At 41.6% G+C, this 13,501-nt stretch overlaps 1 protein-coding gene across 1 annotated transcript; it reads right to left on the minus strand.

Annotated features, from left to right (window-relative positions):
• Positions 1 to 2,778: 2,778 nt before the first annotated feature.
• Positions 2,779 to 11,781, minus strand: si:dkey-54n8.4 (coiled-coil domain-containing protein 92). The gene is made up of 3 exons (XM_041046986.1): positions 11,649 to 11,781; positions 6,207 to 6,254; positions 2,779 to 3,497 (listed from the first exon to the last, which is right to left on the minus strand). The coding sequence occupies exons 1-3, from the start codon at positions 11,779 to 11,781 to the stop codon at positions 2,779 to 2,781; spliced, it is 900 nt and encodes a 299-aa protein (XP_040902920.1).
• Positions 11,782 to 13,501: the final 1,720 nt, after the last annotated feature.

Genomic DNA, 13,501 nt, shown 5'->3' on the forward strand with positions numbered 1-13,501 from the left:
GAATGAAAAGCCTTTGTCTCATTTGCATTTTTGCTAAGAAGGAGACAAGTTTTTCATCCAGACAGTCTAGTGTGGCATAATAATATGCCCATTTGCTTAATGCCGCTTCACATACAGCATTTCCTTGATTCCTCTACTTGGACATGCCTCCTAATGACTGTAACATGACAATTAATCAGTTAAAGAATCAGTGACAATCAACAGAACTTTTTTTTTTTAAATCAAATGATCTGTTGGACAATTCAGAAAAATATCAAGCAAAACATACTGAGCTCAACAATTACAAAATACAAAGCTAAACAATCATAAAATATATTTTAACACCTCAAGTGTACTTAAACCAGTTGACGTGACCTACTAATAATATATAAATATATTGATATATTGCTTTATTGAACATTTACTGCTAAAACATAATCCTAAACTTCTAACCAGTGGCTGCAGAAGGCGAGAAAAACCTCACAGCAATTCATCACAATGAAATTCAGTGTTAGAGGATGGCTGGTGTCAAAGATACTGACTCCACTTACCAATCTTCACTTTAAGTCTCATGGCTCAAGTATTGAAACGACTGACAAAATATTGTTGAATCAAAAATAACTGAAATGCCACATTACATACAGTAAACCTTTGTATGCAAACTCACCCTGCGTCTTATGAAAGTGCTGCTGAAACAAAAGGACCCGATACTTGAGTAAAGAAAAGTTTCCACACTTTGTTATGAATCCTGCATTTCTTACATCCATTCCTCCTCTGTCATAAGGCAGTAAATACAGTAACAATGAATTTATAACCAGCACTGATACAGGTATGCAGTAACATAAAAAAGTATGTCCTACATTAAAATATAGCAACTGAAAGTGTTAATTTGATCTTTCTCCTACCTCTTTTCTTTTTTCCAAAGATGCTATTTGCTCATTGTTACACTAGGGGCCACCATGCGTATTTGTTTTGATAACACAGGAGAGAGGACACACACCCAGATATCTTTCTGCTGAGCCTACCTTCTAGTCATTTACAGCTACTTTGGGAATTTGTGTAAACTAGAAAAGGAACACACTGCAAGTAGACGATCATTCAGACCACGCTTCCGCTGAAAACACACCAAAACCTACAGTCATGTTCTCGTTTGTCCATTTTTCCTGAGGTGAAAAGAAACCCCCATACAACAACCTCAAACACAAATGAGTTAAAGTAGTAGTCGTCTGTGTGTGTGTGTGTGTGTTTAGTACACAAACCACACCTGAGTAAAGCACACGGTCCAACGAGTCTCAACTGATTATCCCCTGAATGTGGCCTGTTTATACCAAGCAGTCAGTACAGAGGAATAACTGCACACTTGTGCCTCAGTGTGAATCTTTTAAAAACATGCGGGGCTACATATTGTGTTGTTAAGCCCAGGAGGCAAAGTTTGCACGTGGCCAACACTGACCGACCTTACGTTCCCCCTAAAACAGGCACTGCTAAAGAAAGAAAAAAAAGCAAACGCTGTAAATTTAGTTTTCATCTTGAAGAAATAATTAACAACTGATATATTAATTACTTATTAGTTGAAATGTAAATCCAGAAACATATGTCATGAAAGTGAGAATGCTATTCTGTGTGTGTTTTCTATATGTTTTAATGTTGATTATGATTAACTGGCGACCAGTCCAGGGTGTACCCCGCCTCTTGCTGATAGTCAGCTGGGATAGGCTCCAGCTCCCCACGACCCTGACGGATCAAGCGGTATAGAAGATGAATGAATGAATGAGTATATGATTATGTGCATTTCCTGTTTCTGACATTTAGAATTTTTTTAATTTTACAGTGTGCCCATGGTCTGAAGTAAGTAATAATAATAAGAAGAATGTAGGTAAAAAGAGGCAATTGTGTGATGTGACATTACCTTTAAGTACATTAAATTACTGACACTTGCTAAAGACATAAAAGTCAGCTGTGGTCAAATCATGATCCATTTATAGACCTTCTTCACTTCACAGGTGCTACTAATAATGTCAGTAAAGACATGATTCTATTTAGGTGAACAGGTTCAGAGTCCTGGCTCTATAATAACAAGGCTCACCGAGACACCTAAATGGAATGAAGCCATTGTTACTGTTGTTACTAACACCTACGTGTCTGGCTATTGTTGGAGCCAATCAGAAAGTATATTCAGTGGATAAGGAAAAAACATGTAACACCAGCACACAGTGGTGTTTAGTGGTCATGGATTAAAAAAAAAATAATAAAATAAAATCCAAAATAAAATAATCGGAAGTTACTGTTTCTAATCGGTTGTCTGTTCTTTCAAAGGGAGTGGACATGGAGGACTCACACAGGAGGTGCCCACCACTTCAGATATTTTCCGGCCATACAAACATTTGGCCACATGGAGTGATTTATGCTTGGCCTTGAAAGGTCACAGTTGGTTGGGCCACGCAGCTGGGCTTGTGTTCCACCTAAAATGGCTGTTACCATAGTCAAACGTACCCTCACCGTAAATCTAAAAGGGGTTGCTTTGAAATAAGGCCCCACAGTAAATGTGACACCAGTGTAAACAGATAATTCTAATTTGATTTAAGACAGGCTTAAAGTGACACTGAGTTTTGCTTTGCAAGTCGTTTTAAGGTTATATCAAAGTCCATTTTTAAAAAAGTTTCTATTGTAAGTTTAATATAATTAAATAGCTAAAACCAGTCTCAGTATCAATTTAGTCAAGGTGCAGAACAATAGTTAACAGCATTAACAGTCCGACAGAAGTACACTGTAGTTTAAAAGCACAGGTCACAGTAGTTGCTAATCTGCCTTGGTCTCAGCAGCAGGGGGCACTGCAGCTGAAGACACCAGTCTGGCAGCTTCATCCTGGGGCTCCACCGGCCCCTCCCCACCTCCTTCCTCTTCATCCTCCTTCTCCAGGCCCAGTGGAGGCTGTCTTTGTGCCGCAGCGTGCCTGGAGCGAGCTCTGTGCCTTCGAGGATGAAGGAAGAGTGCAGGGTCCGGCATGGCCGTGGGCTCTGCAGGGCCCATTACTCTCTCTATGGGCACACACTCGCGGGCACGCTCCACTCTCGCGGATGCCCTAGCGCTCTTACGCTTGGGTTTAACCACAGGAGAGGAAGGGGAGGCTCCTGATGGCATCTGAGGAGAAACTGAGTTCTGCTCGGCACAATACTGGGCCCCCTGACTGTTGGCTCTGGCAAGGAGTCCCTGCCTCTGCTGCATCCGCTGGTGGTGCAATTTCTGCCTGGCAGCGTGCAGCTGGAAAGAGAGGTATGCTGCTGCCTCTGTTTGTTTCTGCAGCTCCGTGTTGAGGATGGTCGAACAGTGGCTGCGGCGTTTGAGCTCCTCCAGGAAGTGGCGCTCCTTTTCTTTGAGATTGGCTCTGAGGGCTCCCACCAAAGCCCCTTTGTGACTCAGCTCCTTACGAAGCTCCCCTAAGGTGGACTCCTGCTCTGCCAGGCGGTTCTCCACATCCCAACACTGGGCCTCCAAGCATTCCTCTTCCTCTTGTAACTCTGATACAGAGAAGAAAAGCAAATGTTGAAACAAAAAAGGACAGAAGAGTTTCATAAAATGTATGTGTATGTAAATGTTCAACCAAGCAATTCACCAAATAAGTGAAATAATCTGAAACTCTGAGCTCGTTCCACAGTGCACACAAAAAGAATATTAGGACGCACTTATATAGACACAGTGTACGTCTCTTGCCTCCATATGCAAAGCTAAGCCTTTGTTGGGCCACACCAGCTCACAACTTCGAGATTATCCAGATTATGTTTTGGTTTCAATCTATTAATTTAAACTGACTGATTAATTTGAAAATCGCTTGTTTCCTCTCAAGGTCTGATCAGAACAATCTGTGGGCTAGAAACATAGTATGGTGGCTTTAGAAAGGGTTCAGAGCTGTTGCTGGAAATGATATAACAAGAGTAACCTCTGTCCCACCATGAAACTGACAGGCTTTACTACAGCTGGATGATATATATCAATATTTATTCAATATCATCGAGCATAATCACATTCTGGGATGTTTATATATCAGATATTCATCTGACATTAATGTGTCTTTTAAATCAGTGAAACAATCTAATTTGCAACTTGAGAATGGCAGCCAAAAAACCAAATGCGACATCTTTAAAGGACTTGTTTCATCTGGCCTGCAGCCAAAAATCCAAAGATATTCTGTTTACAAAGATTTAAAACAGACAAAAGAAACAAATCCTTGCATTAAAGAAACTAGACCAAGAAATGTTTGGCATTTTTGCTGACTGTGTTTCTGTCCATGGACTAAAATCAACTATTCATTCTCGCCCTACTGTGGTCTGTAGTATTGAGTTATAATGTGCGATGTCTGATATTTTATCAGTTCAATGTTCTGTACACTCCCTGGGTGTTCATATTAGAATTGAGAATTCTAGTTATCGTATTTATTATTTTCAATATCATCTTTTTCATCTGTAGTCAATCCGAATTAAAACTTCCTTTACTTCTTAATAGCAAGGTACAGTACACAAAGACTAGACCTTGTAATGTAGTTCTATCATATCTTAAACCAGTACTGAAGGCATCATTCCCCAGGCAGCTACAAAGTCAGACCAGGTGTTCTCTCCACATGAACTTCAACCTCCGTACCAAGGTCAGTCTACTGCTTATTATTCAGGGGTTGTTTTGTTTTTGTTTTTTCTTTCTGTAGACAACCGTTGGGCTCTTTCATTCCTGTAAAATTCCCCAGAGAGGGAGGTATGGATGAAAAGATGAAGATGAAGAGTCAGGGCAGCCACCTCAGGGCCGACTGAGCTGGAGCGCGCCAGAGGAGAAGGAGATTACACCCACAGAGGCCGGCACTGATGCCTCTGCCCATAGAAACAGGCCAGGTTCACTGGGCAGGAGGATCCCACAAGGCAGCGGGAGGTGTAACTTTAAAGCCTTGAATCCATATCAGGCTTAAATGTAGCAGGGTGCATACATTGCTTTATCTTTAATCACTCATCTTTTTTGCATTATTTTTCCAGTTCGTCCTTTTCTATTATTACTTTCCTTCCATAATTTCCCTCTCCTCTCTCAATTTCTCTGTCTTCCAGGATGGATTCTCTGAAAACTGATCAGTCCCAGATTTTCTGTCGCCCATCACCACACCCAGGTTGAGCTCATGTGCTAACTATAGACTACCTAATGCGATCTTCATTTTCCTTCCATACCCCTCTCCCCTCCTCCGTGTCTGCAGCCAACCGGATCCTGCCGCCTAGTCTTTTCCCTCAGTCGCACTACCTCTCCACCTCCCATCACCTCTGACTCTCTCCCACTTCTTCCTCTCTCTTTTCCTGACTCTTCGTCTCTCTCCTTCTCAGCAAAGTCTGTAAGTGGACACCCCCACTGGGACCTCGAGGAAAAGCGAGAGCAGGAAAAGAAAAAGAGGATGGATCAATTTGTCAGGGTGGGGGAAGAACAGAGGGCCGTGCTGTATTGATGGATTGGGGGATAACCTGTCCTGGAAAAGGAGATTGGGTCTAATGGCTGAGTAGTGCAACCAAGCACGACCATCCCACCCCACCACCACCTCACACACACACACATATCCATACAGCCTTTGACTCCTCTCTGGTCTGTCTCTAATTCGATGCGACAACATGGTGCTCTGCATCCCTGCATCCACACACCACCAATGGTCCTGCAAACGTCAGCTATGAGCCAAATATGTCGAGGCATGCTGTCTCTGCAGCTGGCTTTATTTCTTCACAGCGACCGTGTTGCCCTCATAAAGCCGTGACCAGTTCTTTTCAAACCGCAAAATTTGCACATTTGTGAAAAATTAAAAATAAAATAAAAAGGCGAAAAACACACACATGGAAACACAGATGCACTGTGCACCCATGATAAGAAGAGAGAGAGAGAGAGAGAGAGAGAGAGAGAGAGAGAGAGAGAGAGAGAGGGAGGCAGGGGTGAGAAGAGGGAGGAGGGTGGCTGACAGGGATCTGTCCCCTGGGGGATGGGAGGGTGGGAAGGACAGAGGGAGGCAGAGATGGATGCAGGCATAGAGAGATGGTGGATTGGGGGTTGAGGTTGAGTGCGGTGAAGGCAAAGTAGCTGAGAGAGATGTAAACCTGTGTCTGTCTTTGTGTCTAAAAAAACCAGAGGAAGACAACAACAAAAAGTGGAAATAAAGACAGGCACAGACAGAGAATTAGTTCATTACAGATAACTATGAGCTTTTCTTTTAAACATACCTATTTGGCTTCTGCCTGGAGGTTTTACCTTCAGCTCACTTGTCAACTCTGAAAGACACAAGAGAAAGACAAAAACACAGGGAAGAGCAATTAAAGAGACAGAAACATATAAACCACCATGAAATCATATTGTTAGTGGATAAATATAGACGCTCAGTGGTTCTGAAATGTCTTATTAAAAGCTGTGTGCTGACATTTTCTCTTTGCTGTTGCTGGTTAACATAACAGATGCTCGATGCAGTTTCCAGCACATATTCAGTGAGCTCATACATAATTTATGAAGCTAAATCTGAAACTTTACATCAAAGAGTGTGAGCCAGAAACCTGGCCAGTGATGTCCTGTTACAATACCTCTCAATGTCTGGAGAAAAAACAAAAACAAAAAAACTTTCTTTACTGTAACTTCAATAAGACATATTAGCATCATTAGCATTCCTCACTGAAATCAATATTCACTTAAATAAAAACTACTGGCTTTGCAATTTGTTTCAGAGGCCGATGCAGACCAGACAAACAGGAACCTAAAAAGAATCCTGTAAAACTGAAAATGCTTACGATTAAGCTGCGTAGGCAGAGCTGCATTTATCAAAGCATCTGATGTAGCTAAAAAAAAAAAAACTTTACACAAAGCTGAAAGCCGATCGATTCAGATGTTCTGAAGTTAAGTCTTTTAACATCTGTGGAAAGAAGTTTAATATCTCTTGTGTGTTTTAATGCGCAACTTGTGTTTCTTCTGAGTACTGATACACTCTGTGTAACGTTGTGCGCGGCTTTTATGTCTTGCATTAGTGTATGCCCTTTGCATCCATATATCTCGTGCCATAAAAAAAACAGACAGATAACAGACAGTGGACACTCAGCAGCTTTCCCATCTGGATGTGGGATTGGACGATAAAACTGTTTAGATCAAAGGCATGTTTTTTTTTTTTTTTTTAACTGTGTAGGAACAGTGATTGAGAGAGTTACCTCACCAACATGATCAGGATTATCCAAATATTACATGATATGATGTCTGGCACACAGGGTTTTTTTTTAGATACTGCATGGATTATATCTCATCTTCTGGCAATACAGCATCCAATGGTTTACGTTTTTTGAGATCAGACTGGTATATGGTACTCGGTTATTAGTGGTGTTGGATTGTCCCTGATAAAAATATATCAGCTTAGAGCCTCTGGGGTGGTTGTGGGAATCAGACTGCGGGTTGTGTCTGGCCTGTCACTCATCTTGAGGCCTGACTACAGGGAAATCTTGACATTAAGCTTTCAGCACACACTGGAATGTGTGTGTGTGGCTCCAGTAATTTTTAAATTCACGTGGCACAGATTTTCCTTATTTAATTTCTTTCTTGGCAATAAATGTTCAATCAGCAGTGCCGAAATAACTTTTGACTACTCATTTTCAACCTATCAACACTCTGCTAACCTTTACACATTGATGTTTACTAAAACTCTTTTTTTGCTTAAATTATTAGTGCTCATTTCAGTTTATAATCAAAGTTAAAATTTTTGGTTGCAGATATTTTGTATATAATTTGATTTGTCTAATTTTATTAAGAAAACATTTGTATTCTCTAATGAAAAGCTTTTTCTAATGAAACAAAAAAGATAATCTAGATCAATCTAGAACAGCACGTTAGTTATTTCTAGCCTTTATTTCTCCTCTTGTTCTCACTGTCACACCCCTTCTCCTTCCCTCTGCAGTCAGCATAACACGCCCACCCATGCAGCTGGCATGAGGAGAGAAAGAGGAGAGGGGGTGAGGAGGGGAGGAAGAAAGATAATATAGAGGAACGGAAGAAATGCGGTGGGGTGGGGTGTAAAGGAACCCCAGATGGGCAGTTCCAGACAGACAGACAGACAGGCAGACTTACTGATTGCTGGTTAAGCACTGAACTGTGACAGCCAAATGTGTGGGGACTTTTATTTTCTAGTTATTATCCTCATTTAAAACTGCCAGAAGCATTTATGAAGTTCATTTAACAGCAGGAAGCCGACTGTAAGAAATCATTTCTTGAAAAAACAGTCGAACAATGAAAACGAGGCTCTCAGCACATTTCAACATCCAGTGTGTGTGTAACGCTTTGTAGGTCAGGCTTATCTCCTACAGCCTCACTGAGCATTTCAAGGTTTTTGTTTCATGGCTCAACCTTGAACGCCTCAAAGATAACTTGAAGGGCAAACACACACACACAAAGAATTGATTTCTATGACACACAATAAACACATTATATCAGAGAAAAAGACCCTGTCTCAAAAAAACGAGAAAAATTGATTTAGCTTGTTGTTCAAGGAGACAGAAGGGTAAGTGCCTTTATGCTGATGAAGAGTTCAAAACAACAAAAGAGGTCAATGATACAAAGGCAGAGCTAATATGCACAGCACCACCGTCAGCTCAACCTTGCAGTACCCTTCTAGGCATTAGCAAGCTGGCAATGAACACCTATCACACCTGCACACCACATTAGCCTGTCAGCACCTCGCCTCACAGTCATCCCCCAGGCTCCTCATCACTTCACTGATGTTTCTCCACCAAAAACAGTCCAGAAACTGACAGAATCCCTGCAAGTTATATACATGCTATATACCTACTGTCATGTTATATACCTACTGTACTGAACGTAACATGCCAAACTACAGGATGTCAGGGAGCGTTTTTTGGATTTGCACAGGAGGGAATACACTGACTTTAAACCTATTAATTAGTGTATTTTTGTTGTGGCTGTTCCAGTGAGATAGCTTCCAAAAATTTAATGCAGCAATGTTTGTTTCAAACTTCAAAGTATTCCACATCAACAAAAAGCCAGCTACGAGGATTATATTATTACGTTTTCCTTTGAATACTGGAAATCTATGAGAGTGCATTTGATCTTAGTCTGCCTTAAAGAAACTGATTTTCCACTCTGGCAGGAAAACATCATAAGAAGCTTTAAAGATGCTCAGCAGAAAGAGAAGATGGTCTCGAGTGTTGTAGTGAATGTGGCGTAATAACGTCCCTGCTTACGCAATCCCACAGAAACCTCTGAGGAATGTGAAAATGAGAGGCTGTGTTAGAGGCAGACACAAACTGCTGAGCAGATTCATGACTCCAGCTGCTGCAGGAAGGAGATTCATTTGTGTTCATGAGATTTGTGGAGGGAATATGGTTGTTGCCACTGAGAAAATGCAGCCAGTCTCTGGAGAGACTTCATCATTGATTAAATCATTTATATAAAGCAAACTATTGTCTTTCTGGTTTAGGTTTAGCCTCAGATTGTCAGCTGAAACCACCAAGCCCCCTGTGTTCACACTGGGAGACCCCGTGGAGACAGAAGCAGAGGAGCAGAGATGTAAACAGTTAGAAATACACACACTCTCAGTCTTTTGGTGGTGTTAGTCTCCATCTTTCAGTTTCTCTTTCAGCATCACACACACACACACACACACACACACACACACACACACACACACACACACACACACACACACACACACACACACACACACACACACACACACACACACACACACACACCATAACCACCACACACAGCTTTATTGACCAGATGTGACTGTGCTGCAGAGCTACAAAGTGATGAAGGGGGTTGTTTTCAACACAACTGGTCACACTGGCTCTGAGCCATCTCTCTCTCTCTCTCTCTCTCTCTCTCTCTCTCTCTCTCACCCACACACACACACACAAACACAAAAAACCCTCCCCCTCTCCCCTTCTGTATTTGTTTAACCACAATCCCCTTCGTATGGATTACTAAATCTATCTGTGGATTAACCAAACCATGATGGATATGTCTGTATGCATCTTTCTGAGGATGTATTGTGTGTGTGTGTGTGTGTGTGTGTGTGAGAGAGAGACAGTAAATGAATGTGTGTGTGCGTGTGCATTTTGTGTGTTAGTCTGCTCCATGTGTATATTTGTATGTATTTACTTGCCTATACAGGCACATAAGGGGATTCACTGCCTGTCAAAGACTACATATTTCAGGACGGGGTTTTAGGGTTTTAGGTTAGAATTATGAGCTGGTTGATGCCACGTTCATGTCATCTTCATTTAAACGGTAATTAAGAGCAGCCGAGTGGGAAAAACTGTTCGTGTCAGCCTCCGACTTGGAGACATTAGGAATTTCTGACACAGACGATATCACCCACTTGATGAAAAGAACTACAGACATGTCTACAAACTGCTGCAAATGCACCGCTGTAGGCAGTTACATCAAAATAAAATCCATCACTAACACTAATACAATCCAGTCAGCTCATTTTATACAAGCTACACGCTGTTTGCTACTAATACTTTAAAAACTAGCTGATTTAGGCTTTTTACTTTGTGTGACTACAGCCAACTTGGAGTAATGTGCGAACGCTCACACGTCAGAATAATGGGTGTTTTTTTTCTGCAGCATTAGGTGTTAGGGTGTTGGCTTTAGGCATGTAGCTGCATTAGTAAAGGGTAAAGAAATTAATCCAGAGAATTAATCAAATTAAATACAAGGTCCTCAAATAGAGTAATAGTCGTGTGTGTGTGTGTTCACACATGCTTGTTGATTATATGGACAACATATCCATTAGACCCCAAACAGGAAATGATGCCATCTACAGGAATTGTAGCATGACATCACCATGTAATCATTGTCTGGCATTGACTGATGGAGCAGACACACATTAGATGAACAATGAGGACTGCATGCACATGGAGGGGTTTTGAAATGAAAATGGCAACAACTGCACTGCAGATTGTAACTAAACACAGTCTTAAAAGCAGCTTACAGTATGGCCCCCATTCACTAAAATTAAATACTGGTCATGTGGTCCCCCCCCCCCCCGCTCTTAAAAAAAAAAGGTGAAATCATTAAAAACGAGCTCCAAATGATTTAATCCTCAACCTGGAAAGAATCACATCTGGTTGCAGGCTTGATGAATTACAATAAAGTGAAAAACCCTCATTAAAAAAGGTCATGGAACTGTCTTCTTTCCGATAATCCATCAAGCCTGTAATTAAAAATCGTAATAAATCTTCTGTCTGAGTCTAGGAGGGTCAATGACAGGGGTCCGTGCTGATTAATAAAGAAGTAAAGCAGCTAAAGCTAAGCAACAGTGGAAGAGGATCAGAAAAAAGGGAATCACTTAAATGTGAACTTATTAGAGCTGAAATTATCAGTCACTTATCGACAGAGAATTTATCTGCTTTTATCGGTATTCTGATGGTTGAAGACTAAACCACCAATCAATCAGTCACTAATAAGGAAAAGCCCTGGCCATAGAGCTCTAAACTGGTAACAAACGAGTAAATATATACTTCCAGCTTTTCTATAAAGCATTGATTAAAGATTTAACCACTAATAATGTCTTTGGTGTTTGTGACAACATGGTCTCACAAGTTTCTAGTCTCTCTCGCTTTCTCTCACACGTACGCACACAGTAACAACAGCAGCAGTGTGTCCTTCACCTGAGCATCGTTTCTGCAGGGAGAGGATCTCCAGGTGGAGACCGTGGAGCAAAGTGAGGTGCTCCTGCCTGAGGAACACCATGCTCCTCTCCACGCTCTCAATCTGCCGAGACAGGCTGCTCTCGTCACCCATGGCCGAGCCTGCAGAGACAGAAGGGAGGGAATCAGGAGGACAGGAGTGATGAGACTTTTTTGTTTACCTCCACCAGCATTCGCTGTGGTCTTGTCCTCAAGAGACTACCTTGCTTAACTTCATGTGACACTGAGAAGCTTGAGCTCCAGCTGCTAAATGTCACTTTCTCATACTGTGAACACTGCTTATGTCAGCTACAGAAAGAGAGAGAGAGAGAGAGAGAGAGAGAGAGAGAGAGAGAGAGAGAGAGAGAGAGAGAGAGAGAGGGAAGTGCAAGTTAAGTATTGAGGTCATGTGGGAGCTATAAATAAGGTATTGATGACCAGAGAAATATAGAGAAATGGGAGAAACCATGCAGCTCCTGCCAGGATGCAGCTAAATCGATAACTGAGCCTTTGCATTAGATAATAGTAAGTCAATAAAAAGTGTCTGTGCTTACCTTTAAACTGATGTTAAGTACCAAAATTTAAGAAATGTGATTTGCAAGCGTTATAAAAACGTCCTCCGATCCGGTCATGCTGGCCTCCAGCGCTGGTCCAAATCCTGCAGGCTGCGGCATTCACCCAAAGACATTTTATCTGAAGCGTTAAAGTGCTTCTCAGCTGCATGTGACGCCGTTCGATTACAGAAGGAAGAGGCTGGATGGCTGCGTAAAAATGCGAAACCGCCGCGACGCATGGCACCGCCGTCCTCTGGCAAAACCGCTCCTTGCTGCTGCAGCATCCGCGCCGGGCATCTTTAGGAAGAGGGTGTTTTCAAATCGGTCGATATAAAAGCCCGTGAGGGAAGTGCGCAGTCCATTTTCAGCGCGCACACCTTCCCTCCCCGCTCCACCACCGACTGAGGCATCAAGCTGCCGTGGACGGCGGAGATGGGGAATGATGAAAACAAGCCATCGTGACCAGAACACGCGAGAACATCGTACGACGGAGTGAGCGTGACAGCTGATTGGAGGGGCCAGCCCTTATCGGCTGTGCGTAGACTTTGAAGAGGATCAATACCGGACTCGTGGGAGTATAAAGGAAAACACAAGACTTTAAAAAAAAAAATGAACAAACAAATAAAGAAATAAAAAGTGATTTGATAATTTGAATATTTTTAAAACTCCACCTGCTGTAAACCAGTTGTTTATTTTGGGGACTCCATACACCCTCATGTATGTTTGATGGGCGGGATTTCAGCACCACGGACAGAGACAGGCCCCAGGATGCTGCAAGTGGTTCCCAACCTGCGGATCGCGGACCTCACGGGGGCCTCTCAGGAGTTCTGCTACAAGGAAACTGGGTGAGGGGAAAGTCCCTAGATGAAGAAAAGGCAAGGAGATTAAATCTACATATTCTACATAAAAAGTAAGAAGAAAAAAGTTTAAAAAGTACATGATGTCTATACAAAAAAAAAAAAAAAAAAAAACACAAATTAAAACTACATTAAATCCAATTCCACAGTGAAAAGGAATCTTAAAAATGGAGGTAAAAGAAGCACTTAACCAACTGTATTTAAAACCTAGAACAACAATTAAATTAGAATTTGAGCTTATTTCCTCCTTATATATATTTACAAAAAAACATTTAACTATGGAGCAGTGGTCTAATATAAGTACATCTGTTTAAGTGCTTTACTAAAGTAGTTTTGAGTTACTTGTAGTTTACTTGGGTGCTTCCCTTTTATGCTACTTTATACTTTTAATTTGTAACATTTCAAAGACATATTGTGTTTTTTT

The sequence above is a fragment of the Toxotes jaculatrix genome, chromosome 9 (genome assembly GCF_017976425.1).
Source record: "Toxotes jaculatrix isolate fToxJac2 chromosome 9, fToxJac2.pri, whole genome shotgun sequence".
In the NCBI taxonomy this organism is placed as follows: Eukaryota; Metazoa; Chordata; class Actinopteri; family Toxotidae; genus Toxotes; species Toxotes jaculatrix.